We start from the raw sequence: 14163 nt of genomic DNA, 5'->3' as shown, positions 1-14163 counted from the left end.
ACAGCGCCGCGGCGGCCCCCGGGGGCGGGGCCTCGCCCGAAGGCACGCCCACTTCACCGCCCACCGCCGGCCATAGCCCCGCCCCTAACAGCCGTCCCGCTGGAGCGACGCGTGCGCCGAGCAGCCAATCACAGCGGCGCGGGGTTTTCAAAAGGGCGGCGGCGGCAGCGCGCGGGTTGCGCCGGGAACGGGAGCGGGCCGGGAGCGGGGCCATGCAGGCCGCCAGCACCCCCGCCGTGAGTGCGGCCCGGGGCCGGGGGGCTCCGCACGGGGCAGGCGGGGGGGGTACCGGTTCGAGCGTCCCGGCGGGGCGGCGGAGAGAGCCTCGGGGTGGGTGGGGGGTCCCGGCGGGGCGGCGGAGAGAGCCCCGGGGTGGGTGGGGGGTCCCGGCGGGGCGGCGGAGAGAGCCTTTGGGGGGGTGTGGGAGTCCTGGTGGGGCGGCACCGACCGTGCAGGGGTGTCCGGGGGCGGCGGGCCTGGTGCGGGCCGTAGCGCTCCCGGTGGTGCCGCCGGTGACCCCCGGTGCCCCCTCGTCCCCAGGCGCAGCAGCCGCCCTGGCGCGGCCCCCTGCGGGAGCAGCGGCTGCAGGCGGGCGCCGACCACTCCGGGCTGACCCCGCTGTTCCGCCGGCTGCGGCTCAAGGTCGGTGCGGGGGGGGCGGGAACCGGGGTGGGGCGGCTGGGGGGCCGGGGTGTACTGGAACTGGGGATACTGGGGGCTACCGGGGCAGTGGGGGGACAGGTATAACTACTGGGGTGGGGGAAATGGGGAGACTGGGGGAAACGGCTATGGGGTGCTGGGGGGAAGGGGAGGGCAGCCCTGACACCTTCCCCCCCCCCCAAATGTCCTGCAGGACCATGACTGTGCCACGCCAGTGTCCTGCACCCGGCGGCCCCCCAGCAGCATTGCCCCGGTGCCCTGCAACTCAGGACCCCCCCGAAGTGCTGCCCTGCGCCCACCCAGCAGCACCCCCCTGGTGCCTTGCCCCCCGGAGCCCCCCAGCAGCACCATCCCAGAGACCCCTCGAACTCCCGCCCTGGGGCCCAGCACCTCGGAGCCCCCCAGGAGTCCCACCCTGGTGCCTGGTGCCCCCGAGCCCCTCAGCAGCACCAGCCTGGAGTCCCCTGGCAGTTCCACTCCAGGGCCCTGCACCCCAGAGCTCCCCAACAGCACCCCAGAGCCCCCCGGCAGCACCCAGCCAGTCCTGGGGCCCAGCACCCCAGAGCCCCCTGGCAGCACCCAGCCAGTCCTGGGGCCCAGCACCTTGGCGTCCCTTGGCAGCACCGAGCCAGCCCCCCTGTGCAGCCCAGTCCTGGGGCCCAGCACCCCAGAGCCCCCCAGCAGCACCGAGCCGGCCCCCCTGTGCAGCCCAGTCCTGGGGCCCAGCACCTTGGCGTCCATTGGCAGCACCGAGCTGGCCCCCCTGTGCAGCCCAATCCTGGGGCCCAGCACCCCAGAGCCCCCCAGCAGCACCGAGCCGGCCCCCTTGTGCAGCCCAGTCCTGGGGCCCAGCACCCCAGAGCCCCCCGGCAGCACCGAGCCGGCCCCCTTGTGCAGCCCAGTCCTGGGGCCCAGCACCCCAGAACCCCCCAGCAGCGTTCTGCCGGCCCCCCTGTGCAGCCCAGTCCTGGTGTTGTGTGCCCCAGAGCCCCCCGGCGGCAGCACCACCCCAGGGCCCCCTGACATTATCAGCTCAGTGCCTTGCACCCCAAACTCCCTGGGCAGCACCACTCTAGCACCCTGCACCCCTGGGCTCCCTGGCACCAGCTCCACCCCGCGGGAAGCTCCCTTCCATGGCTGGCGAGCGGTGCCTGCTGACGTCTCCTGCAGCCCCGTGGCCCCTGAGCCCCCGGCTGGAGACGGGAGTGCAGGTCCCCTGCCTTGCCAAGACACCCCTGAGGGGGCCGAGTCCCCAGCCCCTACCCCCCTAGAGCAGGGGCCCCCTCCCACTGAGGCAGGTAGGTCGGAGCATGCCGGGTCGGAGGCAACAGCCATCCCCTCGCCCGAGGTGGTCCTGGGTGCCGAGTCCTGGGTGTTGCCGCTGGCGTGGCTGGAGAAGAGCCTCAACACCTTGTCCGTGCTGGAGTCCCTGCAGCACAGCCTGCCCCTGCCTGCGCCACAGCGGGACACCGGCACCAGCGTCACCCCTGTGCCCGTGGCGGTCGCCGGCACCAGCGTCACCCCTGTGCCCGTGGCAGTCGCCGGCACCAGCGTCACCCCTGTGCCCGTGGCGGTCGCCGGCACCAGCGTCACCCCTGTGCCCGTGGCGGTCGCCGGCACCAGCATCACCCCTGTGCCCGTGGCGGTCGCCGGCACCAGCGTCACCCCTGTGCCCATGGCGGTCGCCAGCACCAGCGTCACCCCTGTGCCCATGGCAGTTGCCGGCACCTTCATGACCCCCCGGGACCTGCAGGAGAGGAGCATGAACACGTCTGCGGGTGGCCCCCCCTGCACCAAGCACAGCGCTGCTGAAACAGACTCCCTGCTCTGGCAGTAAGTGGGGGGACATCCTTCCCCCCCCCGACAGGGCTGTGGCACCCACGGGCTCTCCCTGCCCCAAGCCTTCTCTCTGTCCCCAGCTGTCCCCAGGAGCACCTGAAGTCCCTGCCACGGGCAGAGCTGGAGGGGTGGCTGGAGAGCACCCTCATCGTCAATCAAGTCCTCTCGCTCCAGCTGCGCAGCTGGCAGGAGAGCCAGCGGCCGCTGCCCGGCGCGGGGCCAGCCGAACAGAGGGATGCAGTCACGCAGACAGACGTCGCCCACCTGAAGGGGGTAAGAGCTCTTGCTGGGGCTATGCCACCCCATTTTCCATGGCCTCAGCACTGTGATGGTGCCCACGTGCCACCGCTGGGTTGGTGGCCCTGGCTGGACTGCAGCCCAGCGGAGCAGACGTAAAGCAGGGCTGCTGCGGCACGGCACGGTGCCCTGCATCACGTGCCTGGTGCTGGTCTGGCTGCATTATTGTGCCCGGCTCAACCTGCTGAGTTTGCTGGGTTTGAATCCTTTGTGCAGGGAAACATCCCTGGCACGCGTGGGGAGGGGGGGATGGGAGGTGTCACCGCCAAATGGCTCTCGCTGGACCCCAGGGTGGAGCGGGGCTGGTGCGAAGGCCCCTCTGCTCTACTGGGGTGCCCTTAGGAGGAAGAGATCTACTGCAACCTCTGCCTCGAGCTGCGGAAGAAAACAGAGGCTCTGCAGCGGCAGCGGGGAGCGGAGCAGGACCTGCAGCGGGAGCTGGAGCTAACCACCGCAGAGATGGTGTGTCTCGGCTGGCTGGCGTGCAATGAGCGTGCTGGGTCTCAGCCTGGCAGGGTGCGCATGTGCCCGGTGCTGCCTGTGCCGGCCCTGGGAGCGCTGCCTGAGTGCTGGTGCCCTTGTCCCTTCCCCAGAGTGCCTGGAGCAGGCAGTGCCTCCTGTTTCGGGGCCACGTGGGTGCCATGTTTCAGAGCTTGCAGGATAAGCAGGGAGCCCTCGACCGGGAGGTGAGCCCCCATGCAGCCGGGCTGGGCACTCTTCCCCCTGGGTTTTGGGAGATGCCGGTGCTGCTGGCACACACGGCAGCCATCAGCTATAGCTGGTGCCTCCTGGTGCTGTCTCCCCTTGCAGCAGGAGCAGGTGAGGGCCCTGGTGTTGCGGTGCCAGGCTGTGCTGGAGAGTGTGCCTGGCAAGCTGCAGAGCTGCCTGGAGGAGCGGGACGCCATGAGGCAGCGAGTGGACGAAGCCCTCCGAGCCAAGGAGGAGGTAGGGAGGCAGCCGGTGGGGTGGTCAGAGCAGGTTCTGCCATCCCCGTGCCTTTGGTAGGGCATCCTGCCTCTCTGCCCATCTCTGCGGAGGGGGAAGGTCTCTCTGGCACCTGGGGGGAAAAGCCTGATGTGGCCCTGGAAGGCCAGGGGGGCTGTGGCTGCCTGGGGCGGTTGGAGCTCTTGCGATGGGTTTTTGGCTTGGGCTGTGTCCTTCTGGGAGCTGGAGCCCTGGGCTGCAGCAGCGTGTGGGGGTGGCTCCTGGGAGCTGCCCCTCGTGCAGCCCCGTGCCCAGAGCAGCATCCTTCCCGCGGCAGGCCGATCGCTTCCTGGAGTCCTTCCGTGCCCACGCCAGTGCCCAGATCAGTGCCCGCGACCAGAGCCTGGCCTCCCAGCGAGAGCTGGGGACGCTGCTGGTGGAAGCCATCGACCAGCAGGTACTGAGCGGGTGGGCACCTCCGACTGCCTCCCCCCGGGTCCCAGAGGGGCTGGAAGGGCATCCCCATGTCCTGGGCTTGGGTGATGCTCTGAGCAATGGTTGCCAATGGGCTTGGGTCCATAAGAAGTTTCTTGATGCTGCTGCTGGGAAGCTGCCGCAGATCCGGCCTTGGGGCTGGCGCTCGCCTCCCTCCACAGCCATGGAATGTGGCTCTTCCACTGCGGCAGCACTGACCCGTCTCTCCTGCCCCGCAGGCATCCCTGGCTGCTGAGACTCAGCATTCCCGGGAATTCATAGACATCACCTTTGAAAAACTGGAGGAGGAAAGGAAAGCCCTGGACACGGAGGTGAGGGGTGTCCCCGTGAGGGTCGGCGGCAGGCTCAGCCCCTTGCCTCCATGCTGGCGCAGTCCAGGCTGGTGCCGCTTTGCTCTGTCTCGGAGCGCTTTGTGCCCTGGGTACCGCGAGCAGCCTGGCTGCCAGACCCATCCCTGGTCACGCAGCAGGGCAGAGCCACCAGCCGGCGTGGCCGAGCCGTGCTCAGCGCTGCCCAGTGCCATCTCCCCTTGCAGTGGGAGCAGGCGAGGGCTCTGGTGTCCCGGTGCCAGGCTGCCCTGGAGAGCGTGCCCGGCAAGCTGCAGAGCAGCCTGGAGGAGCGGGACGCTATGAGGCAGCGAGCGGAGGAAGCTCTTCAAGCCAAGGAGGAGGTAGGGGATTGCCTAGCGCTGAGCGGTGCCTGGGATGCTCCCCTGCTGCCCGGCTACCCCCAGGCACGGGAGGACTCGAGGCACCCTTGGTGTGGGAACACCCCATGGGGAAGAGCAGCCCAAAGCAAGTCTCGAGGCCACAATGTCTCTGCAGGCATCCTGCCAGCTGGAGGAGACCTCAGTGGCCCTGCAGGATGCAGTGGCTCAGCTGGAGCAGCTGACGGTGGCCAACTCGCGCCTGAGCGCAGGTAGGGGTGGGTGCCATGGGGGGCTGGAGCTGCCCCTGTCCTCCCTGCGCTGACGGCTCTGCCCCTCACAGACCTGAGCTCCCTGATGATGAATCTGGCCAGCCTGGAGCAGGAGCGGGACGCGCTGCAGCAGGAGAACAAGGAGCAGTGGGAGGAGATGGCCCGGTGGGTCTGAGCCCTGGGACAGGGCGTTGGTCCCCCCATAGCCACCTCCTGCCACCCCTCACCCCCAAAACGTGGCACCCCCTGATCCCGTCCCCTCCCTGCAGGCTGTCACGGGAGAGGAGCACCCTGCAGCAGGAGTGCAATGGGCTGTACCAGGAGCTGCGGGAGGCCACCGAGTGCCGGGAGGTAGGAGCTGCCTGACCCTGCCTGCGCTATGGTGTGCTGCTGGCCCCGCCGCGGCCTCGCGGGAACGCCGGCCAGGAGCGGGATTAGCCCTCCCGCGGGGGGGGAGGGCGGCTGACATCCTGCACGTAGCGCTGCTTTCCATCCTGCCCGGCGGCGACTCCTGGGGAGAGGGGGCGGCTCTCTGGGATAATTCCCCTGGCTGCAGGCGTGGTGCCATCCTCCAGCATGTCCTATGTCCCTGATAAACTGTTGGTCTCCAGGGGTTGGTCTGCTGGGGTAAAACCGCCCCTAATTGGAAACAGCACCCTGAGGCACGGGAGGGACTGTGCTGGGGGTCCCAATGGGCCCCCTTGGGTGTCAGCAGGTGCTCATGGCTGTGTCCCCCCACCCTCTTGCAGTTCCTCAATCAGGAGAACCATGTGTCCCGCACGCAGCTGCTGGAGGTGGAGGCCAAGCTGAAGTCCTCTCAGGCCGCCCTGCAGGAGTGCAGCATGCAGTACGAGGAGCTGATGGACTCCCACCAGCACCTGCGGTACCGACCCCGCTCACCGCCTCCGCTTGAACCCCTCTATTTTTGGGAAATCGAGCCCATCCTGGGAGGTGGGGGACACACAGGGGGACACGGCTCCAGTCACTGCTGCCCCAGCCAAGTGTGGTTGCCCAGGCGGGTGGAAGAGGCTGTGGGGAAGCCCAGCAGACCCCATCTTGGGGGAAGCTACCTAAATCTATGGGTTTTGCACCCCCCTGGGCCACAGTGGGAGGCAGGCATGGGAAATGTCCCTGTCCCACACTGAGGAGTGGGAAAGCTGCTCCTACTGAGGCTGATGCCATCCTGCAGGGAAGAGCAGGCTGCCCTCGGCAAGGAGCTGGAGAGCACCAAGGCTGAGCTCCTCGACTTGCGGCTCAAGAGGGACAAAATCTCCTGGTGCTCCACAGACATCACTGAGAGCAAGATATGGCTGCAGGAGCTCGCTGACTGCCTCAGGGCTGCTCTGCAAGCAGAGGTAGGAGCTCTGCCCCGGGGACAAGGACGAGGGGGTGGCCTGGGGGGGTGTCAGACCCTTGTGGCTCTCCATGGCGTAGCTTCGAGACCCCCCCTGCTCACCGGGGCAGCACAGGGCTGTCACGAGATGCGCTCCTGCACTGTGCTCTCCCTCCCCTCTGAAGGATGACGCCCTGTCGACAAGCAGAGCCTGGACACCAGGCTGGCAGACACCGCACCGTGCCTGGACCCCCGTCTGCCGCGTGCCGTTGTGCCGCACGCCGTACCGCGCCGGGGCCTCCTTCGTGGGCAGCGTCCTGAAAGCGGTGTCAGGGAAAGGTGAGCTGGCACCCGCTGTCCGGGTGGTGGTGGGGGTCCCTGTATGGGGATGGGGATAGCTCCCACCCCTGCTGGGGCTGTGCACTGGTGCTGAGCGAGGAGGAGATCCCGGTGCCATCCCCATGCCTTTCCCTGTGGATCCCCTGGTTGTTCCCTTGCGGCAGCCATGGGTTGGGTCACATGCGAGTGGCTGGGGTCTTCTCTGAGCTCCCCGGGGCAGACGGGTGCCTGGGTGAGCTCTGGTCGTGCTCCCCGCAGCATGCAGGGCTGGGCACAGTGCCTCTGCCCTCTCCTCTCACAGATGCTGATGAAGCTGCCGGAGGTGGGAATGCATTTACCAAGGACAAACGTGCCTCTACACCAAAGCCGATAGGTACTGGGGCTGTCACCCTGCCCTGGACCCTGCTCTGAAGCTGCAGGGCTGCCTGCACAGGGGAGCGAGCAGGCATGCCTTCCTGCTTGGCTCCATGTCCCCTGGGGCTGACATTCCCTCCGTGCCGCTCACGAGCCTCTACCCTGCCCGCAGAGCCTGAGGATGGTCTGCTGGAGAGCATGAAGGAGCTGAGAGCTGTGGTCTCTGACCTTGCCATGCTGAGCTCCCGCATCCAGGACCTGGAGCAGAGCAAGTTTAAGGCGCTGCAGACGGAGCTGTGAGTTCAGCAGGGGCTCATGTTGAGGGCCAGGCACAGGCTCTCCTGGGTACGACCTCTCCTGCAGGCAGCCTGTCTGGGGTCTGCCTCTCACCCCAGCTCTGGATTAGACCTCTCCTGCCATGGCTAGAAGGGCACTTTCCAGCTGGCTGGGTTGGCCTCTCCCACCAGCGGGGCTGGTGAGATGCTCAGGAGGGGGTTTGGTACCCGGCACTGTGCTCACCTGCAATCCTCAGCCCCGCTGTCCCCTTCCAGTTCCGACCTGCAGCTCCAGCTGGAGACAGTGACGGCCCAGAGCCAGGAGAAGATGGACACCCAGGCTGCCACCATTGGCAAGCTGAACAAGACGCTGAGGGGCAAGATAGAGGTGAGCCGGTGCCAGAAGTGGGCCAGCGCTCACCCCAGGGCAGAGCCAAACTGGGACGGGCGCTGATCTAGGACACGGAGAAATCTGGGTGATTGGCTCCAGCGATGCCCCATGGGTGCTCCTGGCTCATCTGACCTTCTCGAACATGAGAAAACCCGCTCCTGCCTGGGGTGCTGGGGGTGGCTGGGGCTGGGCACTGCCTGACACCGCTTCTTCCCCCCCCCCCCCCCCCCCCCGCAGAATGAGAAGTTGCTGCAGGACGTGGTGAAACAGCAGGAAGAGAAGATGCTGCAACTGATCGACAAGAGCGGGGAAGTCACGGTGCGTGATGGGGGCCTGGCCGAGCTGCACGCCTGGGGGGTGCTGGCCGCAGGACCCCTCTCAGCATCTTCTTTCCCCCCGCAGATGCTGAAGGAAGAGGTCTCCCTGCTGAAGCGCTCGCTCCAGCGTGCGGAGACGGAGGCCAAGGTGCTGTGGGAGGAGGTGCGGGGGCAGGAGTCCAAGGTGGATGCTGACTATGTCCAGGAGCGAGTCCTGCTGCGGCAGGAGGTGAGGCCAGAGGGGCTGCCAGGGCCTCAGGCTCCTCGTGTCACCACCCCTCCGTGGACAGGGGACTGCTCCAGACCTTGTTCCTCGAGCAGGCGACCAGTGGGATGGCAGGGGAGAGCCCCCCACCCCACGGCTCTCGCCCCACAATGAGCTCTCAGCAGCGCTCGCTCTTCTTGCAGGTGGACAAACTGCGGCTGCTTCTTGTGGAGAGAGAGGATGAGAGACTGCTGCTCTCCAACAAGTATCTGGAGCAGGTATGGGGAGCCCCGAGGGCCTGCCCTGGCTCTAGTCCTCTCTCCCTCCTGGGCCGGTCCCTGCCCAATTTTGGGATGGCTTCTGACAGGCATCTCCCACCGCAGGTCCGGGGGCTGGAGTTGAGGCTCCACCACACCCAGAAAGTGCTGAGGACCCATGAGGAGATGCAGGAGAAGATGAAAGAGGTGAGGTTTGTGGTTCATCGCTTGCTGTGACTGCAGCAACACAAACCCTCGTCCCAAACGCTGTCACTAACGCTGCTGCTGTCCCCAGGTCCTGTCGGCCTTCCCCGATGCGGCAGCGGGCCGCCAGGAGGTCCACAGCTTGCTGCGCTACTTGGGCCTGAAGCTGGCCAGCGGCAACAAGGAAGCTGCTGAGCCGAGTGTGAAACCTTCCTGTTCTTAATGCTGTAATTATTTGTTGAATAAAGTTTTGTTGGCTTTCACCCCGCCTTGTGCATGGATGCGGGAGGTTCCTGGTGCTCTAGGTGGGAACAGCTTATCCAGCCTGTGCTGCCTGTGCCTGCTCCGTCCCTGTCACGGGGCCGCGGCCACAGATCCCTGCCACCCCAGGGCCTCTCCTGCTTGGCCAGGGACACACACCCCCCCCGCCAGCGCTTGCTCTCAATAAGGCACTGCGTTCCCCAGGCTCCCACCCCGCGGCCCCGGCAGCAGCCAGCGCGCCCGGGCTGACCTAGCTTCCCTCCCCGGGCCCCCGCTCCTCCTCCTGCCCTAGATTCCCTCCATGTCCCCCACCTCCTGCTTCCCCCCGCAGAGGGTATCGGAGGCTGCATCCTGCACCCCCATCATGGGGCTGCGGGCCACAAGCCTGTTGAGTGGGGATGGTTCCTCTCCCAGCGCGGCTCTGGCGTGCAGCATCCCCTGGGTCCCTGGGAGCGCTGCCTGCTAGGCGCTGGGAGCTCTGCCAGCTCCTGCTCCCAGCCCCCCCTTGGCCCCCCGCTGCTGCATGGAGGGGGGCTCCCTCGGGGGCCCCCCTGCTCCCAGCACAGCTCCAGCCTCACCTCCCTCCTTCCCTGCTAGGGCATCTCCTGCGGGATCCCCCTCCCGCTGCTCCTGACCCCAAGGATGCTCCCAGCTGCCACGGGGGCCCTGCGGCACCTCCCTCCCCCAGCATGGCCCGAAATAGCAGCGTTCAAACAAGTGCTCTGGTTTTTAATGGCCTGCTTCTCCCGCCCGGGGGGGGATCACCTTCCCCTGCCCTCCATCACAGCCCCGCCACCCCGTGCGGCACGGCTGCTGCGACACCCGGGGTGCTGCCACCTTTATGTGCCCCGCACCCAGGAAACGGAGGTGTTCAGGGTTGCGCCTCTATTTACCGGGTGCGTGGGTGGCCCACGGGGAAGCAGCGCTTGCTGCTCCCTGGCCTCGCCTCCCTCCCCGCCGCGGCGGTGACCCTGCTGGCAGGGGCTCGGGTACGGCCCCCCGGGGCTCGGGGCTGGCAGTGGTGCCTCAGGCTGCGCCCGGCGCCGGGGGAGACGCGCTCCTCTCCCCGGATTAGGGCCGTGCGGGGCGGCTGAGCCCTCCTTTTACGGTGGGGATTCAGCAGCGCTCGGCCCTGGCAGCCGGCCCGTGGGGTGAGCGAGGACACCGCTATTGTCCCTGCGCCGGCTTCAGGCAGCTTTTTTCGGGGGGGACCGGTCTGCGGGAGCCCCCACCCTGCCCCAGGGGTCTGGGGCTCTGCGCTGCTGGGGCTTGGCTCCGGTAGCGGAGGTGACGCAGCTGGGGTCCCCGGCACAGCAGTGGGGTGGCACAGCGGGGTCCCCAGCGCGGGGGTGGCCCAGAGGTGATGAGGGGAAGGTCCCCGCCTGCAGTTGGCAGTGGCAATGGGGGGGGCACGGTGGGGTCCCCAACAGCAGCAAAGGGGTGGCAGGGGGAGTCCCTGCCTGTAACCGGGAATGGCACAGCAGGATTGGTGGCACAGAGGGGTCTCCAGCAGCAGCAGGGGGTGGCACTGGGGTGGCACAGTGGGGTCCCTGGGTGCCATGGGGGTCCCTGCCCACGACGGGGGCTGACTCAGTTGGGTCCCTGGCGGGGGAGGGGGGCACAGATGGGTCGCCGCCCGCAGCAGGGGATTGCAGAGGGGCGGCACAGCGGTGCCCCCCACCCGCGGTTGCCACCCTGGGGTCCGCACCGGCGGCAGGGGCTGCGGCCGGGGGCGGGGTGCGTGCGGCGGGGGGCGGGGCGGGCGGGGGGCCGGTCCTGGCGTGTGCCGCCCCGCCGGTCACGTAGCTCTGCGGCACCGCAGCCCCATTTACCGCGGGTCCGGAGCGCGCAGCCCGCAGTCGCGCCCGCCGCCGCCCGCCCTGCACGGTAAGGGGGAGCCGGGGCGCCGGGGGGCGGCCGGGGCTGCAGCCGAGGGGCCCCGGCGGCGGGAGCGGGCGGCCCCGCCGAGGCTCCGGGTGTCTCCGTGCGGCAGCGCCGGCATCCCGGGGGTCGGGCAGGGCTGGGGGGTCCGGGGCAGGGGGAGCCTCGGGCATGGGGGTGCTGGGGCGGGGGGGAGCCCGGAGACGCCCCGGGGCTGGCGCAGCCCGAGCTCCGGCGGTGCCGGCCGGGGGATCGCCGCCCCGGGGAAGCACCGGCGCCCTGGGGCTTCCCCGGCCCCGCGGCCGCGCCAGCCCCGGGCGACCGCCAGCCCCGGCCTATCGCCAGCCCCGGGGTACCCCGGCGCCGGCCGTGCCGCCCCTGGGGCCTCTCCCTCCCTTGGCAGCGCCGCTCCCGGGGTGTTTCCATCCCCCCGTATCCCCGGCCCCGGGGTGCTCCCGTCCCCCGCGTACCTCCCACCCGGGGTATCCCCGGCCCCGGGGTATCTCCATCCCCGGGCCCCGGTTCCCTGCCCCGGCCCCCCGCCAAGCCGCGCTCCCTCAAGATGGCTGGGCTGGGGGCGGGCGAGCAGGCAGCAAAATGGCTGGGAGCTCCCCGGCATCCTCCACGAGGCCCTGCCCGTCCCGTCCCGGGGTGCCGGCAGCTGCCCGCTTGGGCAACGCGCCCGCCCCGCGGACCGGCAGGGCCGGGGGTCCCCGGCCCGGGGGTCCCCGGTCCCCGCAGGCTGGGGGTGCGTGGCAGACGGGGGGGCCGCCCCGCCGGCGCGTGACTCAGCCGCCGTCTGCTTGCAGCCACCGCCACCATGACGCACCAATATCCCGCGCTGACGGCCGAGCAGAAGAAGGAGCTGTCAGACATCGCGCTGCGCATCGTGGCCCCCGGCAAGGGCATCCTGGCCGCCGATGAATCTGTAGGTCAGTGTGGGGGGGATCTGTCCCACCACCGCTTTTCCCCACGCCTGAGGCTGACGAGGGTGCTGGGTGCCCGCAGGAAGCATGGCGAAGCGCCTCAACCAGATCGGGGTGGAGAACACAGAGGAGAACCGCCGGCTGTACCGCCAGATCCTCTTCAGTGCCGACAGCCGGGTGAAGAAATGCATCGGAGGCGTCATCTTCTTTCACGAGACCATGTACCAGAAGGCTGACGACGGCACCCCCTTCGTCCAGATGATCAAGGACAAGGGCATTGTCGTGGGCATCAAGGTGTGGGGGGGTGTCCGGTGGGTTTGCGGGGTGCTGAGGGTGCTTGGAGGGTGCTGGTGAGGCTCAGCGCCGCCTTTCCCTTCTCTCCGCAGGTGGACAAGGGCGTCGTGCCGCTGGCCGGGACGGATGGCGAGACCACCACGCAGGGTAGGTGGAGTGGGTAGGGGGGCGGGGGCCGTGGGGTTTGGGGCTGTGGGGCTGACATGCTGCCCGGCAGGTCTGGACGGGCTGTCGGAGCGCTGTGCCCAGTACAAGAAGGATGGGGCCGACTTTGCCAAGTGGCGCTGTGTGCTGAAAATCAGTGACAACACCCCCTCTACGCTTGCCATCATGGAGAACGCCAACGTCCTGGCTCGCTATGCCAGCATCTGCCAGCAGGTACGTGTCTGGTGGCCGGGCATCGCCCCGCGGGATGGGCATTGACCCATAGGATGGCTGTTGACTTAAGGGGCCAGCTATTGCCCCACAGGGATGGGCACAGATCCATGGGGCCCAGAACTGACCTTCCTAGGCTGGGCATCACCCCATGGGACTGGGCATCATGTTCTGGGGCCAGGCATCACCCCACTGTGGGACGGGCATCACCGGCAAGGGTGGACATTGAAGCTCAGGGCTGAGCATTGCCCCCCAGGTCCAGGCATTGGCCCACATTGCCGTGGGGCCGGGGTGATGCTCAGGGATGTCCCTGTGACGGCATCTGCCTGGTGTTTGCAGAACGGCATCGTGCCCATCGTGGAGCCGGAGATCCTGCCCGATGGTGACCACGACCTCAAGCGGTGCCAGTACGTGACAGAGAAGGTGAGCAGTGGAGCGGGCAGCAGGGCGGGCACCGTGCCGCACTGTGCTGTGCCGGGGGACTCCACACTGCCCGTCCTCCCCAGGTGCTGGCAGCTGTCTACAAGGCACTGAGCGACCACCACGTCTACCTGGAGGGGACCCTGCTGAAACCCAACATGGTGACCCCCGGGCACTCCTGCCCCACGAAGTACAGCCCCGAGGAGATCGCCATGGCCACTGTCACTGCCCTGCGCCGCACTGTGCCCCCAGCCGTGCCAGGTACCGGCACCAGGACATGGCGGGGACCAGGAGGGGGAAGCTCTGTGGCCTCCCTGGTGCCATAACCCCACTCTCTGCAGGTGTCACCTTCCTGTCCGGGGGTCAGAGCGAGGAGGAGGCTTCCATCAACCTCAACGCCATCAACACGTGCCCGCTGGTGCGGCCATGGGCCCTCACCTTCTCCTACGGGCGGGCGCTGCAGGCATCGGCGCTCAGCGCCTGGCGCGGGCAGCGGGACAACGCCACCGCCGCCACTGAGGAGTTCGTCAAGCGCGCAGAGGTGATGCGGACGGTCCCCACGGGAGAGGGGGACTGAGGGCTGCGTCCCGTAGGGTGGTGGGGACACCAAGGGCTATGCCCCACAGGATGGGATGCCAAAGGCCGTGGTCCCCGTGGGGACACACACAGGACTGTCCCCCTGTGGGATGGGAGACAGCGAGGACCGTGTCCCCAGAGGGCGGTGGGGGATGCCAAGGGACAGGTCCCTGCGGGATGGGCTATTCCCCCTAGGGTGACATGGGACATCGAGAGCTCTGTCCCTGTGGGAAGAGGGATGCCAAAAGCCATGTCCCGTGGGGTGACAGGGGACGACAAGGGTTGGGGGGCATGGGGGATGCTGAGGGCTCTGTCCCCATGGGAGGGGGATGCCAAGGGCTGTGTTGCAAGGGCACGGGGACACCAAGGACCATGTCCCTGTGGGATGGGGGGCCCTGAAGGCCGTGTCCCTAGGGCCTGGGGGACCCCCAGGGCCATACCCCACGGGGGCCACTGACGTTTCCTTTCTCCGCAGGTGAATGGGCTGGCGGCGCTGGGCCAGTACGAGGGCAGCGGGGACGACTCGGGGGCCGCCGGGCAGTCCCTCTATGTGGCCAACCACGCCTACTGAGCCCCGGCTGGGCGCCCCACCGGCCCCCGCCCCGGCCCCTGCCCCGCCACC

General features: G+C 68.6%; 2 protein-coding genes across 2 annotated transcripts; both read left to right on the top strand.

Annotated features, from left to right (window-relative positions):
• Positions 1-212: 212 nt before the first annotated feature.
• SPAG5 (sperm associated antigen 5) lies at positions 213-9031 on the top strand (the record flags this gene model as incomplete). Its single annotated transcript, XM_082328134.1, has 25 exons — positions 213-236; positions 541-642; positions 854-2185; positions 2366-2493; positions 2580-2772; positions 3139-3258; positions 3390-3482; positions 3607-3741; positions 4058-4177; positions 4434-4526; positions 4751-4885; positions 5040-5133; positions 5205-5298; positions 5403-5484; positions 5883-6016; positions 6323-6488; positions 6652-6805; positions 7107-7178; positions 7332-7455; positions 7711-7822; positions 8063-8143; positions 8228-8371; positions 8551-8625; positions 8731-8811; positions 8900-9031. 25 exons carry the CDS (start codon positions 213-215, stop codon positions 9029-9031), a joined length of 4020 nt encoding a protein of 1339 aa, XP_082184260.1.
• Positions 9032-11759: 2728 nt separating this feature from the next.
• ALDOC (aldolase, fructose-bisphosphate C) lies at positions 11760-14134 on the top strand. The gene is made up of 8 exons (XM_082328019.1): positions 11760-11882; positions 11959-12170; positions 12263-12317; positions 12388-12548; positions 12885-12968; positions 13052-13226; positions 13307-13506; positions 14017-14134. The coding sequence occupies exons 1-8, from the start codon at positions 11771-11773 to the stop codon at positions 14110-14112; spliced, it is 1095 nt and encodes a 364-aa protein (XP_082184145.1). The 5' UTR covers positions 11760-11770; the 3' UTR covers positions 14113-14134.
• The last annotated feature ends 29 nt before the right edge of the window (positions 14135-14163 follow it).

The sequence above is a fragment of the Platalea leucorodia genome, assembly GCF_965183815.1.
Source record: "Platalea leucorodia genome assembly, chromosome: 16".
Taxonomy (NCBI): Eukaryota; Metazoa; Chordata; class Aves; order Pelecaniformes; family Threskiornithidae; genus Platalea; species Platalea leucorodia.
The sequence above is the reverse complement of the archived record's forward strand: the minus strand, read 5'-3'. Positions and strand labels throughout refer to the sequence as shown.

Excerpts from the sequence above, each read along its gene's own strand:
- ALDOC (XM_082328019.1), top strand. The coding sequence starts at position 11,771 with ATGACGCACCAATATCCCGCGCTGACGGCCGAGCAGAAGAAGGAGCTG. Across the intron at positions 11,883-11,958 it reads GGCCGCCGATGAATCTGTAG|GAAGCATGGCGAAGCGCCTC; the intron begins GTCAGTGTGGGG and ends GGGTGCCCGCAG. Across the intron at positions 13,227-13,306 it reads TGTGCCCCCAGCCGTGCCAG|GTGTCACCTTCCTGTCCGGG; the intron begins GTACCGGCACCA and ends CACTCTCTGCAG.